The sequence below is a fragment of the Letharia columbiana genome (assembly GCF_014066305.1).
Source record: "Letharia columbiana isolate WasteWater2 chromosome Unknown Sc0000097_s0, whole genome shotgun sequence".
In the NCBI taxonomy this organism is placed as follows: Eukaryota; Fungi; Ascomycota; class Lecanoromycetes; order Lecanorales; family Parmeliaceae; genus Letharia; species Letharia columbiana.
The window spans coordinates 19595-41106 of record NW_023501140.1 but is presented as its reverse complement, the minus strand read 5'-3'; the positions used below and the strand labels follow the sequence as shown (position 1 = coordinate 41106).

Below are 21512 nucleotides of genomic sequence, written 5' to 3'. Positions count from 1 at the left end.
ATACTTATCTAGCCGCCTTCGATGGCGTTGGTGTTGCTTTTCGTGGCTCATGCCACCGGCAAAGCCTTCTGTCCCAGTGGCCAAGAACATTTTTCGTGCGACGAAACAGAACGAAGGAAACGGAGGCATGCTTCTCTTATATAGCACGGAAATATTAAGGGATTTGATAATCAATACCCTTCAGCTGAGGGTTGGTCTGTTGGGTTGTTGGCTGTACACCGATTCACCCAGCTTACGGTTAGGCCGAATGCTCCAGCTTGATGGAGCCACGAAGGATTCCAACGGGTCCCTTCAGGAAAATCTACGTCGTGATTCGACAACAGACACTTTCCTCGTATTGAACGCGCGCTTATCTCGTGTTGGATATGATCTTCTCCGTATTCTTACCCATGGGCCATAGCTTTGCACACTTTCCCTTCCTGGATCAGCAGGCCGTTGACAGGCCACAGAATTCACCGGAAGTTGGGTTCTGATGCCATGATACTAGAACTATATTACACATAACTGATACTATAATCTATGTTCAAAAATTTCAAGGGAGTGAAGTCGTGAAATATCTCCAGCATCCAAGCAGGATTTGGAATGCACGCTCATCGCAGATGCTTGTCCTCGCCAGCTATGCTCATCATACACTGAACGTCTTCGGCCAGTTTAGACGTTGTTGTCGCCGTTTGTCTTCTCCGCATCCGTGATTTGAGTCGTCGCTGTCCCCGTCGCACCAGTAAAATCCCCACTCTTCCTGCCGTTCATACCAGACGCCCTTTTGCTAGCCTTCTTGCTCTCAGCTTCCTGTTTCCTCTCCATCCGATTGTGTTCTTCCGCCGCTAAGCCCGTTTTTGTCACTTCATGCGTCCTGCTCAACGTCTTCTTCTTGATGAATAGACTCAGGGCCAGCCCAACTACTGCAACGCAAACGTAGAAGATCCACATCTCTCGTAGACTTGCCACATAGGTGGCTCTCACTGTATGTCTACCTGGCTCTGGGAGACTCTTCACGACTGATGTAGCGGCACCTGCGCCACCACCACCGAGTGCAGAGCCGATTTGCTGGTTCGTAGCTGCGATTAGGGTCGATTCGCGCTTTTTCATTGCGTTTTGGAAGATGACGCCGCCAATGACGACGGAGATGGAGGTACTGAGATTGCGAATGAAACCAAAAGTCGCTGTGGCAGTTGCGATATCCCTCGGAGGCACAAGGGTTTGTAGGGCTATAAGAGGTGCCTGAAAGTTTGGTCCCACACCAATACCGGCTATTATTTGGAAGGGAAAGATGCGACCCCAAGTACGACCGACAGGGAGGTCGATGTAGAGACCGAAGCCAACAGTCATGAAGAACAGTCCGAGCCAGATAGGCGGGAGGTAGTGCCCTGTCTTCTTGATGAAGATGCCGACGAAGGCGGAGGTGAAGGAGAGAGAGATCACGAAGGGGAAAAGGTAGACTCCGCTAAGAATGGGGTTGGCGCCGAGGACGGCCTGAAAGTAGAGAGGGAAAAAATAGGCGCCGGAAATGAATACCATGCCGTGAACGAAGCAGACCCCTAGCGCAGCGAGGTTGGAAAGTTTGGAGAAGAGGTGGAGTGGCATCATGGGGTATTTGGCCACTTTCCATTCGTTGATGAAGAAGAGAACAATGGTGACGACGCCAAATACCAGTAGGCAGACGACTGTGGCGGAGGACCAGGGAAAGGATACACCGCCATATTCGAGGCCAAGGAGGAACATGACAGTGCCGCCGGTTACGAGTATGACACCGAGCCAGTCAATGGCTTTCAAGCCGTCTAGGATGGGTGTTTTTGGTGTTTCAATGTCGAGGAAGATGACAATGATGGCGAAGGCAATACCATCAAAGGGAACTGAGGAGACATTAGCGGGATCCGAGCCCAGAGATGGAAGGCAGATGGAGACATACGGTTGATGTAGAAACACCAGCGCCACGAGACTTTCTCTGTGAAGATACCTCCGAGTATTGGACCGACAGCACTTGCAATGCCCCAAACGGCCCCAATCATCCCAAAATATTTGCCACGATCTCTGTGAAATTGATTAACCTCAGCATCCGTGACCTAGGGGAAAATGGATTATACCTCATGCTGAACAAGTCGCTTATGCAAATATTAGCTAAAATGATCAAGCCTCCACCTCCTGTTCCTTGAATGACTCGACCCGCAAGGAGCATCTGGACATTGATACTCAAAGCCGATATGAGAGAGCCAACGAAAAAAACAGCGTTGGCCACCAATATGATTGGCTTGCGACCCCAGATATCACTGATCTTCCCCCATGTAGGCGTCGCTGCTGCCGCTGCCAGAAGGTAGGCTGATCCTATCCATGTGTAATCGGCTTCCGAAGAGTGGAAATGTGCGGTGATCGTCGGGACGGCAGTTGTGATGATAGTCTTGGTAGATGTCAGTGGAAACAAGAGTGGACGATATGCGCGAGTCTCACGGTATCTAGAGCAGCAAGAAACACAGCGATCTGAACCCTTAATTAGCAATGCTCGCATTCGAACTTCCCAAACTCAGTTTCCCTCACCATGAGCGATCCCATAATCAACGCAACCTTCCCTTTGCTCCGCTCCGGTGCTTGCGGTGGTATTGGTGGCTTCTCTTCTACCGCTGCATCCTCCTTCGCCTCCATGACTTCATCTGATCCATTCGAGGGTCTCTCAACCGACCCATTGGGAGCAGTTTCTGATAATGGATCACCAACGCTTTCTTTATCATCGGCTCCCACTCCTGCCACGGCGACATCTTCGAGGCGCTCAGCCTGAGAGGGTTCTTCAACTGTTGATGACATGACAAATGAAGGTATTGAAGGTATCACAGTTTGATTGTGACCGAAAAGTGGCGCGCAGTCTCCGAGTGCACAGAGTGGCCCTTTGTGTCCTGAGGGAGCTGTGACTCACGATGCATGTGAGAGCGATGTCGGAAGGGTAACGACAACATTGGAGGCAAAAAAGGGACAATGAGCAAAAATGTTTGCGCCTCGGCATTTACTAAACCCGAAGATTCCATCAGCCGATACGGGTCATCGATCTTACTTTATTTGGCGGATCTCAAAAGCTTGTCTGATTGCTTGATATCGCTAGCGTAACAACAACAAACACCAAAAGTACATGTAGAAATGTCATTATGTCAAACGATAAAGTATTTTACATACATGCTCTGTAATTAGATAATCATTTTTGGAAGTGAAATTCTGCCAGAGGTTTCGGGAGAGAGAGTCTTGGGATGGGATGTACTACGAGTTCTTCACCTGACTATGCGGGTAAGGGATATGACACGTAAATGAACACCAACTTGTCACTATGTAAGATCTCGATATTGACACAGTGAAGGGGCTCCTTTCGAAGCCGAGTGTACAAGGTAACTGGCTAGCTGTGTACGAAGAAGACAAGAATGCATGCTCAATCAGAAATCGCTAAAGCGAGCGTGAAGATATCTGGGTATCCGACCATTCGATCCATAAGGTCATACAGAAACATGGCGGTACATGCAACTCCTTATCGTACCCAAACAGTCTTTTCAGCACGACTCCCGCAAGAATGGTAATTTTGAGTCACGTTTTGACCCTTTTGGCCGCTTCCTGGCCCTCCTGGTCTGGGCTCTTCCTCTTCCGGTCTCCATCCTCGTCCCTAAAACTTGATCCACCCATCACCGGTGTTTGGAGGTTTAGGGGGCTCGGGAGAAGGTTGCTGTCGCCTCCCGAACGGCCAAAATTCCATTCTGGGTAGAAGGATGATGGCGAGGGGAGTAAGCCGTCAGCGACAAATCGTGATGGCAATGCTGATATGGGGGTTTCAATGCTGTTGTTGTTACTGCTGTAGGATTGACCTTGCGAAGGCCCTCCTGGCGGATGCGGCCGAGCAAATGGATTCGGGGGACCAGATGCGCCTGCGCTCAGTATAGCGCTCGCACTTGGCGATGGAGGTGGTAAGACAACACCGGTACCGGAAGAATGACTTGCTTCAGTGCTCTTCGCTGGTGTATCACTAGTGGTAACTGCGGACTGACGGGGTGAAGAAGCAGTAGCACTGTCGGCATCTGATTGCTCCTCAGGTATTTGGACCTTGAGCCTCGGTCTCTTCGCGTTCGATTGGGCGGTGCTTGATCGCGATGGGGGGAGGGAATTCTATCGAGTTTGTTCTCTTAGGAACTGGAGCCTCTCTCTGCAACCTTGACGAAGGTGTAGGCTTTGAGGCTTGGTTTCGTGCATCTGAGTGTGGGTCGTTTTCGCGCTTTATGTCCGACTTGGGTTCAATGGTACTTTTGCCAATACCCCAATGCTGAGCCAACAGTGATCGACTATCGTCAATGGGGGTGAAAATGCTTCGGGATTTGGCTGGCTGGGGCTGTTGGAGGCGGTTCGATTGATCATCTTGAGACGGCTCGCGTTCGGGTTGTGGTGGGGAGGGCATGTGCTGTTGCTGCTGCTGTTGGCGCTCGTGCTGGGGGAATGCAGGCGGTAATGACTGTCTTCTTTGCTCTTGCAAGTACGCCTGCTGCACTTGAGCATGTGGTGCAGCTGCTTGTTGGAGTTGACCGTAATACTGGGCTTGTTGGGCTTGCTGTTGAGGGTGATGGGGTGCGACTGGCATGCCTTGAGCCGCTTGAGTGTTGTACATTGATGGAGGCTGTCGCGTGTAGGCATAGCCATTGGCAGCTTGGGGGGCTTGGCTGACTTGCTGGAGATGGGAGGGACCTGGACCAACGCTTCCACTCATACGGCGTACATTGGGTATGCTGTTTCTCGATCCCGGTCGCGAAATCATTTGAGCCTGAGGGGTATGCTGTCTTTGGTATGGGACGCCATTTGGGACAACTTGGATAGGAGGAGATGCGTTTCTCATGTAGCTCGTTGCGTTTTGTAGATGTGGAGGAAGACTGTGCTCTCGTGGCATTGGATCTTCTAGCGGCGGTGTGCCCATCTCATCATCGTCCTCATCGTCCATACCCCCTCCGTTGAAGTCTCCAGGGCCCTTGTGTTCATGTGCGCCACCATACTGTCAGGGTCGTTAGCCTCGAGACCAAGACCAAAGTGTTGGCACTTACGAAGTGAAATCGATCGATTGTCTCATTTATGTCGCCGGATGAGTATTCGTATAGTTTCTTGTTGTGACCAAAGATAATGACAGCGACATCGACGGAGCAGAGGACTGAGAGCTCGTGGGCCTTCTTGAACAGGCCGCCTTTGCGCTTGAGGAAAGTACTGAAAGGGACAGTTAGCAAATGTATTTACTGGCACGCTGATCGATCTAGCTTTGAGGTTGCATGCATGTGAAAAAGCAAACGGGGTGTAGGGTGTAGCAGGCAAGCTGCCGGAAAGGGTGAGTGTCTTGTGCACTCGTAGGTACCAAGCCAAGAAAACCTGTCAATCGACGTGTAGAAATAGAGGGACGAGAGTGTCTTGTGGACCATGATCCTCGATATTGGGGCTCATGTCGTCAACATTCAGGCGATTTCTAACACTGCAACTGCTACATTTTCTGGTGGCGCGTGTGGTAGCTTCTTGATGAAGCTGGCCCGGTGGATTGCGCAGCGCACAGTAGTAAGGGGTTATTGACTTACACAGATCGATTTCTGTCGTCCTTGATCGCCTTAATCTCGATCTTCCGTCTCCCCATAGCGGTTGTGGTAATTAAGACAGTAGTGGGTGGTGGGGTTCGGAGGGAGAGTGATGAGAAGTAGTAGACGACTCGAGGACGTCGCAGATGAAAGAAACCTGTGTCGTGTAGAGTGGCGTGGCTGGACGGGCGACCGTTTCCGACTCAGTGGTTTGTAGAAATGATATCCTTGGTATGAATTGCGCTTTTGCAGAGCAGCGAGGATATATGATCAGAGCTCTAGATTTTGCCTAAGTTGTTTTGACTGCCTGTTCTAATAATAAAAGACAGCAGAAACGCCAGAAAGGTTGGCCTCAAAATCCACCTCTTTTACTCCGTAGTCTTCCTTGGCAATGTTTGACGCTTATCCTTTCCCATCTCAAAGACTATTAATAGCCCTGAAAACAGCCGACTGCTGGGATTCACTTCCATAATTTCACCGCCAAGGTCCAATCAGACCCCTCCTTGTGTGTGAAAAGGACGGCTAATTCACTCCTTCAGGCATAGCCTTGTTGAAGATCTCCTCTGGACAACTTCAACACAGCGCTCAAATCTATGGAACTACATATCACCATCGACAATTGTATTTGGCCCGTACTCGTACCCAGTATCGCGTATGGTCAATTCTTTGGAGAAGCTGTTACTACAGTCTCAGCGGGATGCGTCCGTGCGACTCGAGCGTAGGAGCTGGACCATTCTCCCGCCAGCTCTGCTGACCTTTCACTCTTTTCATACAGTTCCATCAGAATAACGTTGATCCCTCGAGTCACAGTAGGCAAGCTTCAAAGGCTGAACTCCGTGTCAGCTGTCTTTGCCGTGTAGCGTAGTCTCTCAAGCACGTTTGCACTCGAAATGCCGTCCACCCAACCCTGTGCTATTCGTAGAAATTGCGGCCAGTGAAGCTTCATATGTCGTCCCAAATAAGCTGCATATCTTGCACTACGGCAAGACACGATAGCTTCAGATCCACACGGACTGGAAAGAGGGGCGCTCGACGACATTGATATCTGATGCGGCTCTTTTCAAGGTTGGACCTACCAGCCCACCCATGTTCATTAGTCGCGGAAGCTAGGTATCTATTTCTAGCCACCACCTATTTTACAGTATCCTCTGAAGGATCTCGACGCCAGTTTACCGTGCTCGTCATGATCAAGGAACAACAAACGTGAGCAGACGGCGCTTGTGGATCGACAATAGATCGAGCGTCATGTCCTTGCATCAATGACATCTTGTGGCCAGAGAAATATCTTCCCAAATCCTGATCTTCAAATACGTTAGACAGTATCATGAATCCTGCGCTGTTGTCTCCTTCAAACTAAATTCCGAATTGGACGGACTGCAATCAGTACACCAAAACAGTTTCTATTCTCATACTGACGGCATGGGGCTGATGAGTTAGAAAACGGCCAAGATACGGGCTAGAATTCGTATTTCTGTATGAAACAGTTGGGTTTCTCTCTAGTACCCTGCTATGCGTCGTTGACTGGTTTGAACTACTGTAGCAGCCTTCATGCCATCTGCTCTTCCAGCTATGACCTTTGCGCATCGTGACCCTCTACACGAACTGTGAATAAGCAGTAACTCTTTCAGAGTAAACCCCTATTTGAATGATATGTGTGAGGAGTACGGAGAGGTCTTTACTCCAAAAAAAAAAAAAAACAGTTTTTCAAGGACTTGTAGCTTTTGTTTCGCGGAGGCTTTGTTCATTATTAGGTTCGGTGTCTAATGGCGCTGGTCCAATGGTGGAGGTGTGTTTAGTCTTCTGCTTTTGCTATTGGTGTCCTGTTTGGCTTTCTCCTCCTGGGCAAGGTGGCGCTTGCAGTAGCTCACTACTTTTCTCATATGACCAAGATCATATTCCTCATACCTGGATGGATCTTTCTCCGGATTTGTCTTCAAGATTTCAATAATCTTGCGGCCGCTGCCAGTTCTTGTGAGATCACATGGTCGGTCTTACACTTTTGCCCCCTCTTACCTTTCATGACCAATGGTCTCGCCAGATCCGTCCCCCTTATCCCAGCCCGCAATTTCCTATTGTTCCTCCCTCAACCATTTTTCTAGCTCTCCGGCTGTCATGTTGACAAGCATATTGCATTCCCTGATTTGCGTCAGCGCAGCATCATGGTCGGGATCGAAGACAACGCACTCAACAACAGTCTCATTATCTTTCACCATGCTGGGCTGAGAATTTAAAAATATTCGATGTGTTAATGGACTGTGCAGGATTTCGGCGTAAAATACACACAGACCAGTATCGATGCACACATCTGAGGAGATCAAGTGCTTCGACTTCAAAGAGCCAAGAAATATCGACGTGAATGACATCGCGACTTCACGGGCTCGAGAGGCAAGAGGGAACTCCATTGGCATTGGCCAGTAGCTGGGAACTAGAAGAGAAGCCCATTCGAATCAAAAGATTAATATCTAGATATAGGCTACACATGCAAATTATAAATCTCGTGAAATGGAGTGGACGAATAGCGGGCTCTTTGTTTCTCAGAGAAGTGTCATTTACGCGGGCAAGCTATAGTGCCTCCCTGGCTCTCTTAAATTGAGCTTCCCCTTTAAAGGCCAGTTATGAGTCCCCTAGACAATGTCCATCAATGGGTAACGCCCACAAAGCGCTGGGATTCGTAACCCTGGAAATCGCGGAGATCAGAATCGCTTGGCTGCAGATATTGCGGGAAGGGCCACAATGCTTAGCAAGTGGAGCAAGTCGATCGGCTTCGCTGAGTTTACTGATTTGATGACCTCAATCACATGTGTACCGTGGGATGATAGTGATTGTTTGACTTTATTCTTCAACACTAAGACTTGAGAGTGACTGAAAGCACAGACCCATGGACACCCTCGACCCCTCCCCCTGGGACGCCAAGAGAAACCCAGGTCGGTGAAACGTGTCCGGGGCCTAGCGTCCGATGGCCCTGAAACATTTGATTGGCGCGACCCAGCAGATTAACGCGTCTATGTGAGACCCTTGGCCTTTCCCCCCCAATGGTCCCCCTGAAATTTATAATTTGTAAGAAGCATCGTCATGATCATTTTCTTCAGGCTCATGAATTGCTAAAGTATGGACCTGCCATCCTACCTATCGAGACCAAGCAATGTAAGGTAAGCATGCACCGCCAGCGTGAGCACCAGACATAGACCGAGCTCCATCTACGGCAATCAGTCAGTCGATCAATCAATCAATCAATCAATCAATCACCGCGCGCCGAGCCCACAGGCCCCTCAAGCATTTCAACGGCTACTCGCCTCACTTTGGCGACTGTCTGGTGACCGCAGGCCTCCAGAAACAATTCGATCGTTGGCGCACACAAATCGTTCCTACCACATGATTCATCAGACACCATGCCCATAAGCGATACTCAAGGTCGCACATAATCCCACAGGTGTCCAAAATGGGATTATTTTCGAAGCTCCGGAGCAAGGACAAGGAGGGGGGTGGAGTGGCTGCGCCTAGGTCAAAGAAGAAGGCTAATACCCAAGCAAATGGCGCCGTCGTTCCTGTCCCACCGCCAAAACCACTCTGGGGAGGGGATGCTTGGACACGAAAGGAGGTGGAACCGGAAGAAATACAGGAATTATTGAGGGGTTGCACAAATGAACTGAAGTCAAGAGCCTTGGATATGCCGTTCCTCCTCTTACCGTTCCGACCAGCATCGGATCCCAGCGCAGCACGCACATTCATCCGGAACTTCTTCAGCATGGAAAGGGGTACCGATCTAAAAGGAGAGCGCTTGGACCAAGAATTGATGTTAACGGAACCGATGGTATGTACAACTCTGGAGCAGCTTAGTCCGACTCCCGACCACTCGACGGGTTGCGCAAGATATGTACTGGGAGCAAGAAGCCGTTCCACATGCACTTCGAGCTGTCTCATTGCTTGGGTCTTTGTCTTCAACAAGGAATGATTCCGGGACCCTTGCGATGGGCAGGACATGGCTTTCGAGCAGAAGACTCTTGATGCCCCTACGAGGCGTCTCCCTACTCGGGGTTTTTGCCCGGGTTCCGTGACTTGAAGAAGGAATGCTGACTAGTATATAGGTCCTCAGCAGTGTCATGAAATGGTGTTGGAGCAGATTGGCTGGTGGAGTGGTAACCTGGGATGCATACGAGCTTTTCAAAGTTGGAGAGCAAGATTCTGATATGGCTCGGGATGCCTTCGCCACCTTCATGCCTCTCAGCGTTGAGTCCGACGCACGAACAAAGATCATATTCGACTTCTTCGACCTGATGGCTGCCATAGCGGCTCATGGCAAGACGAATGGCATGGGCGGTCGAAAGCTGTCAAGGTTAGCCGGCTGGTGGGCTTTCGAACAGATTGATGCAGGCAATGGCTTTGATGGAGGCTACAAGTCTTGGTCAAGGTTCGTGGGAAACCCTTACTTCAATTGACGAATGTTGACAAAGAGACAGCGCCGCTGATGCTACGAGCCATTTGTTCTTCGCATACCTGCGTTCACTCTCTCCCGACTCTGTTCGAGGTTTTAACGGGATATCAACATTGCCACTGTCTCTGCAAACTCTGGTACGGGACACCCAGTATCCACCAGCATACCCGCCATTCGAAGCTACGGCAAAAGTGGTCATGGTCGTCAACTCTGTCTCACCAACTCCCTTTGCTTTGCTACGTCGTGCCAAGCATTTCGAATATCGAGACGACGATCAAGTATTACAACAGTTTTCGGACTTTCAAGACCCTGTACAGGCTTTGACTGACGAGTGTCGACGGGTATTGAAGAGCATCTCTTCGGCTAACCAGTCAGCCGTATCAAACACCAAAGCTTCAACGAGTCTCGGCGATGCATCTTGGTCACGGTTTGAGGACATTGGATTTACCGGGCTTGGAGAACACGATGATGATGACGAGCCGGACTCTGCTCTTGGAAAAAAGCGGAGAATACAACACGCAATGAAGTCGGCACCGCAGTCCAGGAGCAATGATTGCGGCCGGCCCACTACCCCTTCCTGGGCTGACTTCCTTTCATCCGGATTTGTTGAAGAATCCACCAGTCCAGCACAGGCTCAGTTGTTCCTTCCCCCAGACAAGATTCTACCACCAATTGACCTAGATGGGAGAGCAAAAAGCTCGCAATCGCACAAACCTGCCCCAAGCGAACTTGAGCCTGGCGAGCTTGCAAGCATCAACGCCATAGATCTGGACGATGCCTTTTGGTGGGTCTGGATTACGAGTCTTGCGGGCGAGGAGACCACCGGACGAAAGTCCGTCTTCGGGAGGTGTGCTTTGATCGAGACTAATATTCACGGAGGCACCTGGCTGGTCATTGAGGAGATGGTCAAAGGCGCGGCTCCTGAACCGGAAGTAGGGGCTTATATTGCCGAAAAGAAAGGTCGCTTTACGTTTGGCAGCAGGATGAGAACTATGTCGAGGACAAAAACATTGGGAAGGAAGACTCCTACACCTAAAGTAGATACTTTCTCACGGAGCAACCAATCATTACCAACGGTCAAGACGAATATTGGACCTGATCAGCATGCGAGAATACAAGCTGCTGCTGCCGTTTTACAGCAAAAGCAAAAGCAGCAAGAAGCTGGCCAAGACCCAATCAAAGCAAGCCCTCGTAGAGGTCGGGGGGGCGATGGAATTTCGACCAAGACTAACAGTGTCTTCACGTTACAGCCTGTCATCATGAGCGAAGCCGGACCTGCAATGAAGTGGGCTAACACCTACGATAAGAAGGCGATCCGCGCTGAGTATCTGGGAAACAACTTTGCGGGTAGAGGCTCTGCGACAGATGTTAGTGCCCCTGGTGGTAACACTGTCGAAGCGGACGCGTCTGCGACGCCACAACCACCAAAAGCTAAGGAGGCACCAAAACATGAATACGGTTTTCCAAAGCAACAAGAGCAGTCCAAAGAGCTTCCTAGATCTGATTCTGGTATTGATACGGACAGAAGTCTTCCGCCACTACCGGCCGCGACGCCAAGTGAAGCAACTCTGCAAGCGCAAAGCAGTGCTCCGCCACCTGTATTTATTCCACCAGCGCCTTTACCTCTGGCGGATCAGATGCCTTCAGGACCGCCTCCGCCAGCGCCGTTGCCGATAGAACCTGAAGCAAGGCCTGCAAATGCACTCGCAGCTGATGCCGCAGAGGTACCATTACCTGCCACTACTCCTATGGAGCCCAGTGAAAAGGCGCTGCTTCCCGTACAGGGCGAAGACCTCGAGCCAACGCGGACAATCACTGGTTCTCAGCCTAACGGTTTGACGCCTATTAGTTCGCCAGAGAGCGGAAAGGATGGCAAAAGCGTTAGGAAACAGCAAGGAGGTTTCAAGGGCTTCTTCGGCAAAAAGAAAGGACCGACCTTACCTGCGACACCACTGCCTGCAGATAGCGCTGCCGTTGCGGCTGCTCGCGCTGCGTATGTTGGCCCTCAGATGAAACCAAACTATATGGCTTCTAGTTCTTCAACCTCGCTCAGCCGTCGCTTCTCTGGCATTGGAAGAAAGAAGGTGCCACCCCCCCCTATGCCAACCTCTCCGCCTATTGCGGATGCAGAGGAGTCACTTGCAGCGACGCCGGCGCCATTCAAGGATACATATGAATCTCAAGCTAGCCTGAGTGGTGTCGATAGCAACGAAGATCATGCCACCAATCGAAGGTTTCACACTTTCGATCAAGGTCCCTTGGATCAGCCGGCTTTCGTGCCTGCTGACGATGTTCATAACTCCCCACGGGCGTCTTTCGTACAAGAAGACTCCACCGACGGTCCATCTCGATTGTCTAAAGCTGATGCAGGTGCGCATTATCCGCGGCCAATCGGACGTGGCGAGTATGAGCCGTCGATATCTTCGGAAGAGCGGCCACCTTCGTCGCCGATGCCGATGCCGATGTCAATGCCAGTGCCAGAGCATCCCACGCAGATGGATCGCTGGGCGCAGATACGGAAGAATGCGGCTGAGAGAGCAGGGAGGATAAGCGAGGAGAAGAATCCAAGAGTGAGTCAAGATAAGACGGAGGATGGAGAGGAGAGTGGGGAGGAGAGTAAGTCTTCTATTATATCGATTGCAGAACACAGGTGCTGACGATTGATAGCCATTGAATCGCGAGTTGCGCGAATCAAAGCGAGAGTGGCAGAGTTGACGGGGAATATGCAGTCCGAATCGAGTCGGCCACGTGACTAATTAGTAAATCATTGGGCATTCGAAGTGGCTGTAGACCGCAGAACCTCTCCAAGTCGTCATCTTCAGCACTCAATCCGCCTCATTCGCTCCATCGACAACCATATCTCACCATGAGAACAGTGGTAGCCCACGTCAATGATCCTTGCTGCACTCCAAACACACGGACTCCTCGACATCCAATTCCTCAACCCATGGGCTCAGCTCGCTTTGGTCCGTCAACTCGATACTGAATACTCAGATATATGGTCGAACTCAATGTTTAAATTCGGGCGCCATATCTTTTAATACCCCTTTTTCCTTGTCTACTAGCGTGCGAGATACCCAGCGATAATTCAGCTTCAGACTGATACCCTTCTTATGGCGCGGCTCTGTGCATCGAGCGCTCTACATAATACATGATATGATGGATTTAAGCCAACCGCCGGCTATGAAGGAAACTAAATTCTCATTACGAAGTGGCTGTAATGATGGGGAGCGGACCAAGGGGTAGTGGCTAATTGCAGAGAGGTAGTTCAATTTAGGGAGCTACAATCCATGAGTGTAGAAATTCTCGCCTGCAATCAATCTCCTTAGACTATGATCGTGCAGAAAACGTTACAATTCTCGGCGCTGAAACCATTCCACACGTCACAGACAGAACGATAGTCACAACACGTGATTAGAACGTCTATATACGCAATTCAATGTTGTTGTTATGCGATTCTAATGTACTTAAAGTCTTTAAAATGTATTCTGTTATGATGAAGATTTAAGGGGCTTAAGAATTGAAGCTCACATTTAAACCTTCTGATGCGAAGCTTCGAATTCGTATATTCCTCATATTTTGGCGAATGTATAGATGTTGAATGTTTTGACTGCCTTCAAGTTGTGAAATCATCAATAATCGTTTGTGCGTATCAATTTCCTGTGTGTATGTCATATTCGCTGATTTGACTGTGGTGTGTGGGATTTTTTCAGTGCCAAGAATTGTAACAGTTTTCGGCATACGCTAATATTCGTCACTCCAGGATTGGGACACTCGCCCGCGTGTAAGCGCCGCGGCTAAACTTGCACACAAAACCGAAGTATGTTCATGTTTTTATCACAGGAGCCACCATGATCTGCTCCACAAGAAGCATTCTGGCAACCAAAACTGAGTAAGTACCGATCTCTCTCCAGCCCTGAACGCCAAGCATGCTTTCATGATGAGACAAAAAAACCCCATACATTTCTTTAGGAAGAGCCGGAAAAGGCATGGCAGCATCATCTGATGCTTGCCGTCGATGCTTAGGAACGGGTCTCTGATACACTCCGCTCGTCAGACACGTCATTATCGATCGAGGACTCTGGAGCGGAATGCTGACTGCTGTGCGAGAAGTAGATCCCCCGCCCTGGCTGCGGCGTGGTCAGCTTGGGATCTGCCAACTCGCCGCGCTGTCAATCATCGGAGTTCTTCAAGGTGGTTGTAGATACGGGGATAATGGGTGGCATGCAGATGAAACATACCTGTGTACAGCTATGGTCTGAGTGTTCGCACACTAATTGGGTCGCCAGATTTTGTGCATGAAGGATTCTTGAGTGCATGAAGGATTCTTGATTGCATGAAGGTTTCTTGAGGCTGAGCGTTATGAACTGAATCAGAAACAACCTCTGCATAATGATGCCAGGGCGCAGTCGAGGGGGCTTGGGTAGATTGGCAGCTGGTAAGATTCAATAATTTGGTGCATCTTGTTCTCTGAAGGTCCTCTACCTCTGCACTTTTGCGTCATTAATTAATTACACATATTTCGGTTGATAATGTTTATCTCTGCATGGATCTTGCCCTTTGTGATGTCTCTGTTGCCTCAGGCTCAAATGCTTACCTCGGGCAATAGTTCTGGCAATAGAGAGTTTGGTGGTCCTATCGTTTGCTCGGTTTGTTAGAAAAGAATCTTTGGGACTCTCCTGCTGCTAAATTTTAGTCAGGGTACTAGATTCTTCTCTACAACGCATGACGGACAATTGTAAGCGTGCTAACTTCAAGCGTTGTTTGTCAACGTGGTCGCTCATGAAATCTAGCATCATTCAAGGTATCATCTATCAACAGCCATTAACAAATGAAGACCTCGGGAGTCCCAGCGAGAATATCGCGAGTGCGCCGGTCGGTTATCCGATCCCTACACTTTCCGACTCCTCGACGTGTGCGCAAGATGTCGCAAACCTTTTGGCTTTAAACACGAATCTGATACGAAGTTACGCGATCGATCCAACACAAGAACGCTCGCAATGCATGGCCTCACTTGCTGAGGCTAACATATATGTCTTAGTCGATCTCACCGCACCGGGGTATACCATAGATGGCCGTAATCCCCAATGGAATGAAGGACTCTATAACCGCTACACAGCAGTCATCGACGCCATGCAGGAATTCAATAACACTTTCGGATTTCTTGTTGGCGACGACATTGCCGGCTCCCCACATGAAATCAGCGCTTTCATTAGAGCTGCTGTGCGTGACATGAAAGACTATATTGCCAGCAAGGGTTATAGAAACATTCCTGTAGGATATGCTGCCAGTGATAATGGCAGTAGCCTTGGAATCGCCCAGTATCTGGCTTGTGGTGATCCGAGCACAGCTGTCGATTTTCTAGGCATCAACAATCGTGAATGGTGCAAGTTTGACGATTACGATACGTCAGGCTATTCAGCCATGACATCTGCCTATTCTAGATACCCTGTGCCAACCTTTCTTGCTTCGTACGGCTGCCTCTCATCGGAGTCTGGTCTGACTGAGGATTTCTCTGAGATTGCTTATATCTACGATAGCAACATGACCACGATTATGTCTGGTGGCTTGTTCTACGGCTTCTTCTCAACGAACGAGTCGGCTCGATATGGTAAGCCACGACTGTAGAGAGTTTGCAAACTGGGTATACTGATGGAAGTCCAGGGTTGATCACTACAGATGGTCACGAAAACCTTAACGCAAGCAACAGCAGTTGGTTCGATTCATATGAATACTCGATGGCTAGAGTCCCGTCCACGCCCTTTGGTTCCTCTCACTTTAGTCCTTTCCCTACTAGCTGCCCGGCAGATGCTGTGACTAGTCTCCCTCCAAATCCCGTTCTCCCTCCAGACCCTGTACGGGCTGCATCAAATACCACGTCCCCGCGCGACCCACAAAAGCCCGGCAGTCCTCCACATTCATCACATCTCTCGCATGCTATCATAGCCGGCATTGCTGTTGGCTGCATTCTCGGCACGTCTTTTCTGGTGATGAGTTCTTGCCTTGTTATTTATGGAAAGAGAAGACGGACCGCACATGCAGAGGCCTGGAGCAAAGCAGAGCTCCCAGCGAACGGCGTGGACAACGAGGCAAGGGGCTTGGGGCCGCACATGCTTGATGGGACGGCAATTGCAGAAGTTGAGGGTACCCAGCGAATGCTAGAAGTCGAGGGGAGGAGTACGGCCCTCGAAATGGAGGGCGGAAGCACTGAAATCTTCGAGGCGCCGGCCGATCTGTCAGCCTTGCCCGAACTCATGGCAACAGAGTAGTAGAAGAGAGGCCCGAATGAGTGCTCTCTCTTGAAACAATGAATCCATCTTGCATCCTGTCAATAACATGGCAGTGCTAGGAGAATTATGGACGGCTCATTTCGAACGGGAAAACGACCTTAGTCTTTGTACGAATACCTACTCAGAAGGTTTGTTGTCTAATCAAATTTCTAATGTAAATCGCGACCTTGGGAGTCAGCTCGCTTGTTCGAACGACCAATGTAATGCTGTTGATGCTTCGCAATGCATGCACCTTGCCCCACTTTGACTCAAGGAGTCGCAACCTTCGAAATGGCACACTGTGCATGCAGGAAGGTTTAGCCTTCCGTGTCGCCAATTTGCAATCCGTCCGATCTGCTGGCTGGTCGCAGGACCCCTTTTCCGTGCATATGCCCTGGGCTCGCAGGGTTCCATAGGGATTCCCGCTCCTGCAGCGCACCTGCAGGACGCATGCAAGATTTCCCTCTGACGGGCAACCAATGCCACTCGGATTCTTCCTCAAGCTCTGGAGAGGAACAGGTTCATCGCTGCCGCGATCGCAGGTACTACAGCTTGCGGACCGCCCTTTTGATCATCCTTTGCTGGAACCCGAGTAACTGCCCACCTTCGTGCAGGGTAGGTTCCAATGGCTGTTGATCGGGGGTGGAACAATTGTTTCCTAGAAGCTACTACAATACCTCATCCCGCGTATCTACCAGTACTACTTACTCGACGCCTGCGCCGCGTATTGTTTTCATCTCTACAGAGTCCCCCATCAGGCCATCTCCTCTGCCCTCCGTTTCCCTGTCAGAAAATCACGCGGCTCTCAACCGTCCTCTTCAGTACCTTCCTTGTTCCCTCATCAGCCCGAATCCAGCCTTACCAATACAAATGCTGGTGCGGCATCGTCAGTCACCGCGTCCTATTCCGCAGCCTTCTTGCCATGCGCCATAAACTTCACCCCCCCCACTAATCTCCCAGTGGACCGGTTGCACATCCTCTACCCTCCAGAACAGCAACTGCACCCCCACCTCAGCCTCCACATCCGTGCAGCTCGACCCGGCATGGATGCGCACCGACCCAGCATTCAACTGCCCTGAAGCAGCACTCAATGCAGATCGCAGCCTGTGTTTCGAGCACGCTCGGCGTTGATGTGCACCCTTCACAGGCGGAGATTCCATGTGTCTCTGGAAACGAGAGAGGGTGTCGCTGTCCCAAAAGCTGGAAGAGCTGTTCCGCGCGCAACTCCTCGGGCTCTGGCCCATAGTCCCCTTGGATGGTGTCCCATGGGAGAGCACAACGTCGTCTTGTCCTGCTCCATTGCGACACAGTTATTTTGCTGACCCGTAAGTTGTGACAGACTGGTGCATAAGCTGCTCACGTCGCGTTATGACTCGAGGTTTCGATCTGAACATGTCGAACATTGAATTGTTGAGTCATGTCACGTTGTGGCTTCGTTTCCCATCAAATGAGCTCCGATGGTCGAGTTGGCTGGGTAAAGCCAATCACCAGAATAGCGTGGCTGTGCGCCGAAGAATGGCTGTTTAACTTTCAGAACGTTTCGAATTCTGTTTCCCTGTCTTGCATTTTGCGGTGGAGCGTGTTGATTTAGGGGCGCGACGCTGTGTGTGTCGGGGGATGAGTTTTGCTGTTTATGAGATGCTGGGATTGGGTTCGTAGGGGCAGGGGTAGGGGTAGGGGTGATCGTTTGCCGTTGCCCCTTTTCGTCTTCCCCTTTTTCTGTGTCTAAACACGCGAACCTTGGGGTCGGTTGTGGTCTCCTCGAAATGTTCAAATCTCTATGGGAAGTCCTTGCTAAGTTTCTTTCACCTTGGTTTTGGATGATGGGGGATCTGCTCCATTGTGATAATGATGTCCACAACGAACAGTTGTGCTGACGGATTCATGGTTCAGACCTCTGATTCCTAGCGCCAATTCCGGCCATTTGACTCGCTTCTTGAATTTTGAAGAAGTGCAAGCGCCTCGAAGACGAAGAAATTAGAGAACGGCATAACATCGGCAAGCATCTGAAGCTACAATGGGCATTTCAGCTTTCTTATGTAGACGTCGCAGAAAGGGATCCACATTTATTCTGTACATTTGTACTTATTCTCCGTTGGCGTTGTTGCGGATTTTCGGCGTCAAGGTACGGGGGACTTCATGGAATAGGTCATCCTGCTTTGGTAAATGAAGAGTAATATTGGATTGAGGACAGAAGTCACCGGAAGATCAACACGGGTAAGGTTTGTGAACTTCGAGAAGTTGATAGTCTCTACTCGTAAGACATCTTCGCCTATCCACCAACATGCGCAACTCATTTCGTGCTATAAAGACGCAAATATGCAGGATACAGCCAAGATTGCACCAAAGAGTATTCCGCGGCCTTCCGACCCCTTGTTGGCTCCACTCTTCGCACTCGATGCAGTCGCCGTCGGCGAAGTCGTTCCCGTATTCGCTCCCGACGAGGCGCTGCTCGTCTTGGCCGCCGTGCTTGAACCACTCGGTGAGCCACTCGCAGCAGGCGCAGCCGTTGCAGCCGCTCCTGCACTGCTCACTCCTGCACTGCTCAATACTCCTGCATCCACAAGCTTCGTGCACGCTCCCACCACCGTCGCCGAATAGGCACTGAGTTCACTAGTTGGATAACTCGTCTGGCTCGCCATGGCAGCATAGCATGTCGTTGCTGCATCATCCCACGCAGTCCCATTGTAGCTCCCATTCTCGTTGAAGCAGAAGCAGCTCGCTTGAGCCGTGTTTGGAAGTGTCGTGAATCCCGGTGTGGCTGACTGACAATAGTTGACAAAATCGGCAATGGAGGTACATTCTGCGACGCCAGGGTCCTGAGCTTCAGAGCCCGAGTCGGAGCCGGAGCCAGAGCCAGAGCTGGGTTCGGAGCTGCTGGGCGTGGCGGATGATGATTGAAAGCACGATGAGGGGTTCGACGAAGCACAGCAGTTGTTGGGGTCTGCGCAACCTGTTTTACACCAATTGGTTACGCAATCGGTTGCCGCTGGGAAGCCGCCGGGGCAGGCGGTGAGGATGAAGTTGCAGAGGTTTTGTTCACCATCGATGGCGATTGCGGGGCCAGAGTCATCGCAGTTGGCGCCAAAGGGGTCGCTAGGGTCGCAATCTTGGGCGGCAACGAGGCTGAGAGGAGAAATTAGGAAGAGAATGTGGAGCGAACGCATGGTTGATGGTGAGTGGAATACTTGTTTTGGAGTGATTGAAAGAGCGGAGGAGGGGCGAGGTAGAAGGGTACGCGGGCAATTGCTTTGGAAGGAAGGAAAGAAAGAAAGAAAGAAAGAGTGCAATTGCTGCTACTGGTGCTGCCTCCAAATATGTAGCCTTCGGATCCCACAGCGCCGAGCGAGGCTCCACAGAAAGTATAGCATTTCAACCACGCACTTGCAAGGGAATCGCATGTTCCAGTCTTCCAGAGCGCGCGTTGCAGGTAAAGCTGAGACGCGATGCTGAACTTTCCTTAGCGACTCGCCTTTCTTCTCCCAAAGAAGCCTGGCTTACCTTCTTGGCCCCTCAAGCGGACAAGTCTTGGCGCTGGACGGGCTGGCGACGTTGACCCATGTTTGTACCGGGTCAAAAACCTACAGCCAGGCTCAGTGCGGGTGTTGAGGGTGTGGGTACTCGTAATTTTCAGCTTGGGTTCTCTGGGGACACCTGGAGTCGAGGCTTCGGACACGCTTTGCTGGGTGGGCAACCCCAGATACACAGCTCTTGGCCGAGCCGATGCTACCCAGGACGCTGAGCTGAGCCATTCTTCTTTGAGGCCCTTCGAGACCCTTCGAGTCGCTGTAACATGCTGGCACAAGGTTCGGACGTATGTAGCGAGGAGGTGACCCAATGATCTGAAATGAGCTTCTGCTAGAAGGGAAGCTCAAGGGGCGAAGCACGAAAAATGGACTTGACTGGACAAGGACGTAGGCTTGTAGTCAACGAACACGCAAAGAAACCAAGAGGAAGCAGACAGAAGGCGAAGAGACACAAATCGAAGAGTAGCGGCTTAATCAGGCTGAGCGATCTGTTACCTGGGGATATGAGAGTCGCAGGACGACTAAGGCTTGCGAATTGTCAGAACATCCGTAACATCAATCTTGTAGTAGCAGTGACTCTTTGTGATGAGGCTGGAAGAATTGAAAGATGGAAAACATGCGGAGTATCATATTCGAAGCACCAAAGGACATTGGGGATGGTGGGGACACCGACTCCAAAGCTTCAGTTGCCAAGATATACGAAATATGCCCCAATCTTATCCCTCATCAGGTCTAGGATGACCGTCGCCCTATTACCCCTATTTTCATAATCATTAGGAAACTAGAATCGCGATTTTGGCACCCCCTTCAAAAAATAAAAAAAGTGCTTTTCTTAAATAGCCTCACAACGATAACTTGTAACGTTCTAAAAATCTCTAGATTTTAATAATTATATAAGAGATTAAGATTCTCGAATTATAAAAGATTCTAATTATTCGTTTTATTATAGAATAAAGATTTAATAAATTCTTAGATTTTTTAAGATAGTCTTGGCGGTAAAAAAATAGCCGAGGTAAATTTTTCAAGTTCGCGATATATTCTCACTTTTTATATTTCACTTATAAGATAAAAATTTAAATCTTTCTAAAATCTAGAGATAGATTACTTAATATAATAAGTAGATATCGTAAAATTTCTAGACTGTAAAAACAAGTGGTGGTGAGGTTATATAGGAAAATTCAAATTTTTGATTTTTGATTATGGGGGTGCCAAATTCGCAGATTTTTTTTAGTTTCCCAATGATTAAGAAAATAGGGATATCACATACTTTACAGTCGGTAGGGGATATATATATAGATTTTTTCATATTCATAGAATAGACTATAGATTCTTGATATATATTGTACACTACGTAGCTGTCGGTAACTCAACACACGCTACCACTAGTACTTATTCGGCCTAGTACATTGATATATAAAGGCTGTCTTCTTGTATATAGAGTCCTTCTTCTTTAGACACAGACATCATTAAGAATACCATATCTAGTGATAAGTCTCATTATAGCAGTAACTGCATACCCAGGTATTACCAACACTGATCAGTGTACTTCAATACTAGTACACAGATTAGCAAGGCCATACTCTGAAGGAAGTCCGTCCCGATATCGCCGCGATAGCTTCACACGGTTCTATGTTACTCAATCGATTCCGCTCATTGTGACGATTCGATTGAATAGAACTACAATTTCTACAATTCCTACGACTCCTATCCAGCAGAGAAA

The 21512-nt window shown here is 49.7% G+C and overlaps 5 protein-coding genes across 5 annotated transcripts; 2 read left to right on the top strand and 3 right to left on the bottom strand.

The window, feature by feature from the left end:
- Positions 1-651: 651 nt before the first annotated feature.
- HO173_012824 (uncharacterized protein) lies at positions 652-2796 on the bottom strand (the record flags this gene model as incomplete). Its single annotated transcript, XM_037314658.1, has 5 exons — positions 652-1853; positions 1910-2031; positions 2085-2395; positions 2446-2475; positions 2533-2796. The coding sequence occupies 5 exons, from the start codon at positions 2794-2796 to the stop codon at positions 652-654; spliced, it is 1929 nt and encodes a 642-aa protein (XP_037158468.1).
- A 762-nt stretch (positions 2797-3558) lies between these two features.
- On the bottom strand, positions 3559-5623 carry HO173_012823 (uncharacterized protein; the record flags this gene model as incomplete). Its single annotated transcript, XM_037314657.1, has 4 exons — positions 3559-4001; positions 4069-5002; positions 5052-5208; positions 5568-5623. 4 exons carry the CDS (start codon positions 5621-5623, stop codon positions 3559-3561), a joined length of 1590 nt encoding a protein of 529 aa, XP_037158467.1.
- A 3380-nt stretch (positions 5624-9003) lies between these two features.
- HO173_012822 (uncharacterized protein) lies at positions 9004-12752 on the top strand (the record flags this gene model as incomplete). Its single annotated transcript, XM_037314656.1, has 4 exons — positions 9004-9375; positions 9650-9972; positions 10022-12612; positions 12664-12752. 4 exons carry the CDS (start codon positions 9004-9006, stop codon positions 12750-12752), a joined length of 3375 nt encoding a protein of 1124 aa, XP_037158466.1.
- Positions 12753-15000: 2248 nt separating this feature from the next.
- Positions 15001-16265, top strand: HO173_012821 (uncharacterized protein; the record flags this gene model as incomplete). The annotated part of the gene is made up of 2 exons (XM_037314655.1): positions 15001-15607; positions 15661-16265. The coding sequence occupies 2 exons, from the start codon at positions 15001-15003 to the stop codon at positions 16263-16265; spliced, it is 1212 nt and encodes a 403-aa protein (XP_037158465.1).
- A 2085-nt stretch (positions 16266-18350) lies between these two features.
- Positions 18351-20566, bottom strand: HO173_012820 (uncharacterized protein; the record flags this gene model as incomplete). The annotated part of the gene is made up of 4 exons (XM_037314654.1): positions 18351-18422; positions 18467-18537; positions 18610-19391; positions 20535-20566. 4 exons carry the CDS (start codon positions 20564-20566, stop codon positions 18351-18353), a joined length of 957 nt encoding a protein of 318 aa, XP_037158464.1.
- Between the last annotated feature and the right edge of the window lie 946 nt (positions 20567-21512).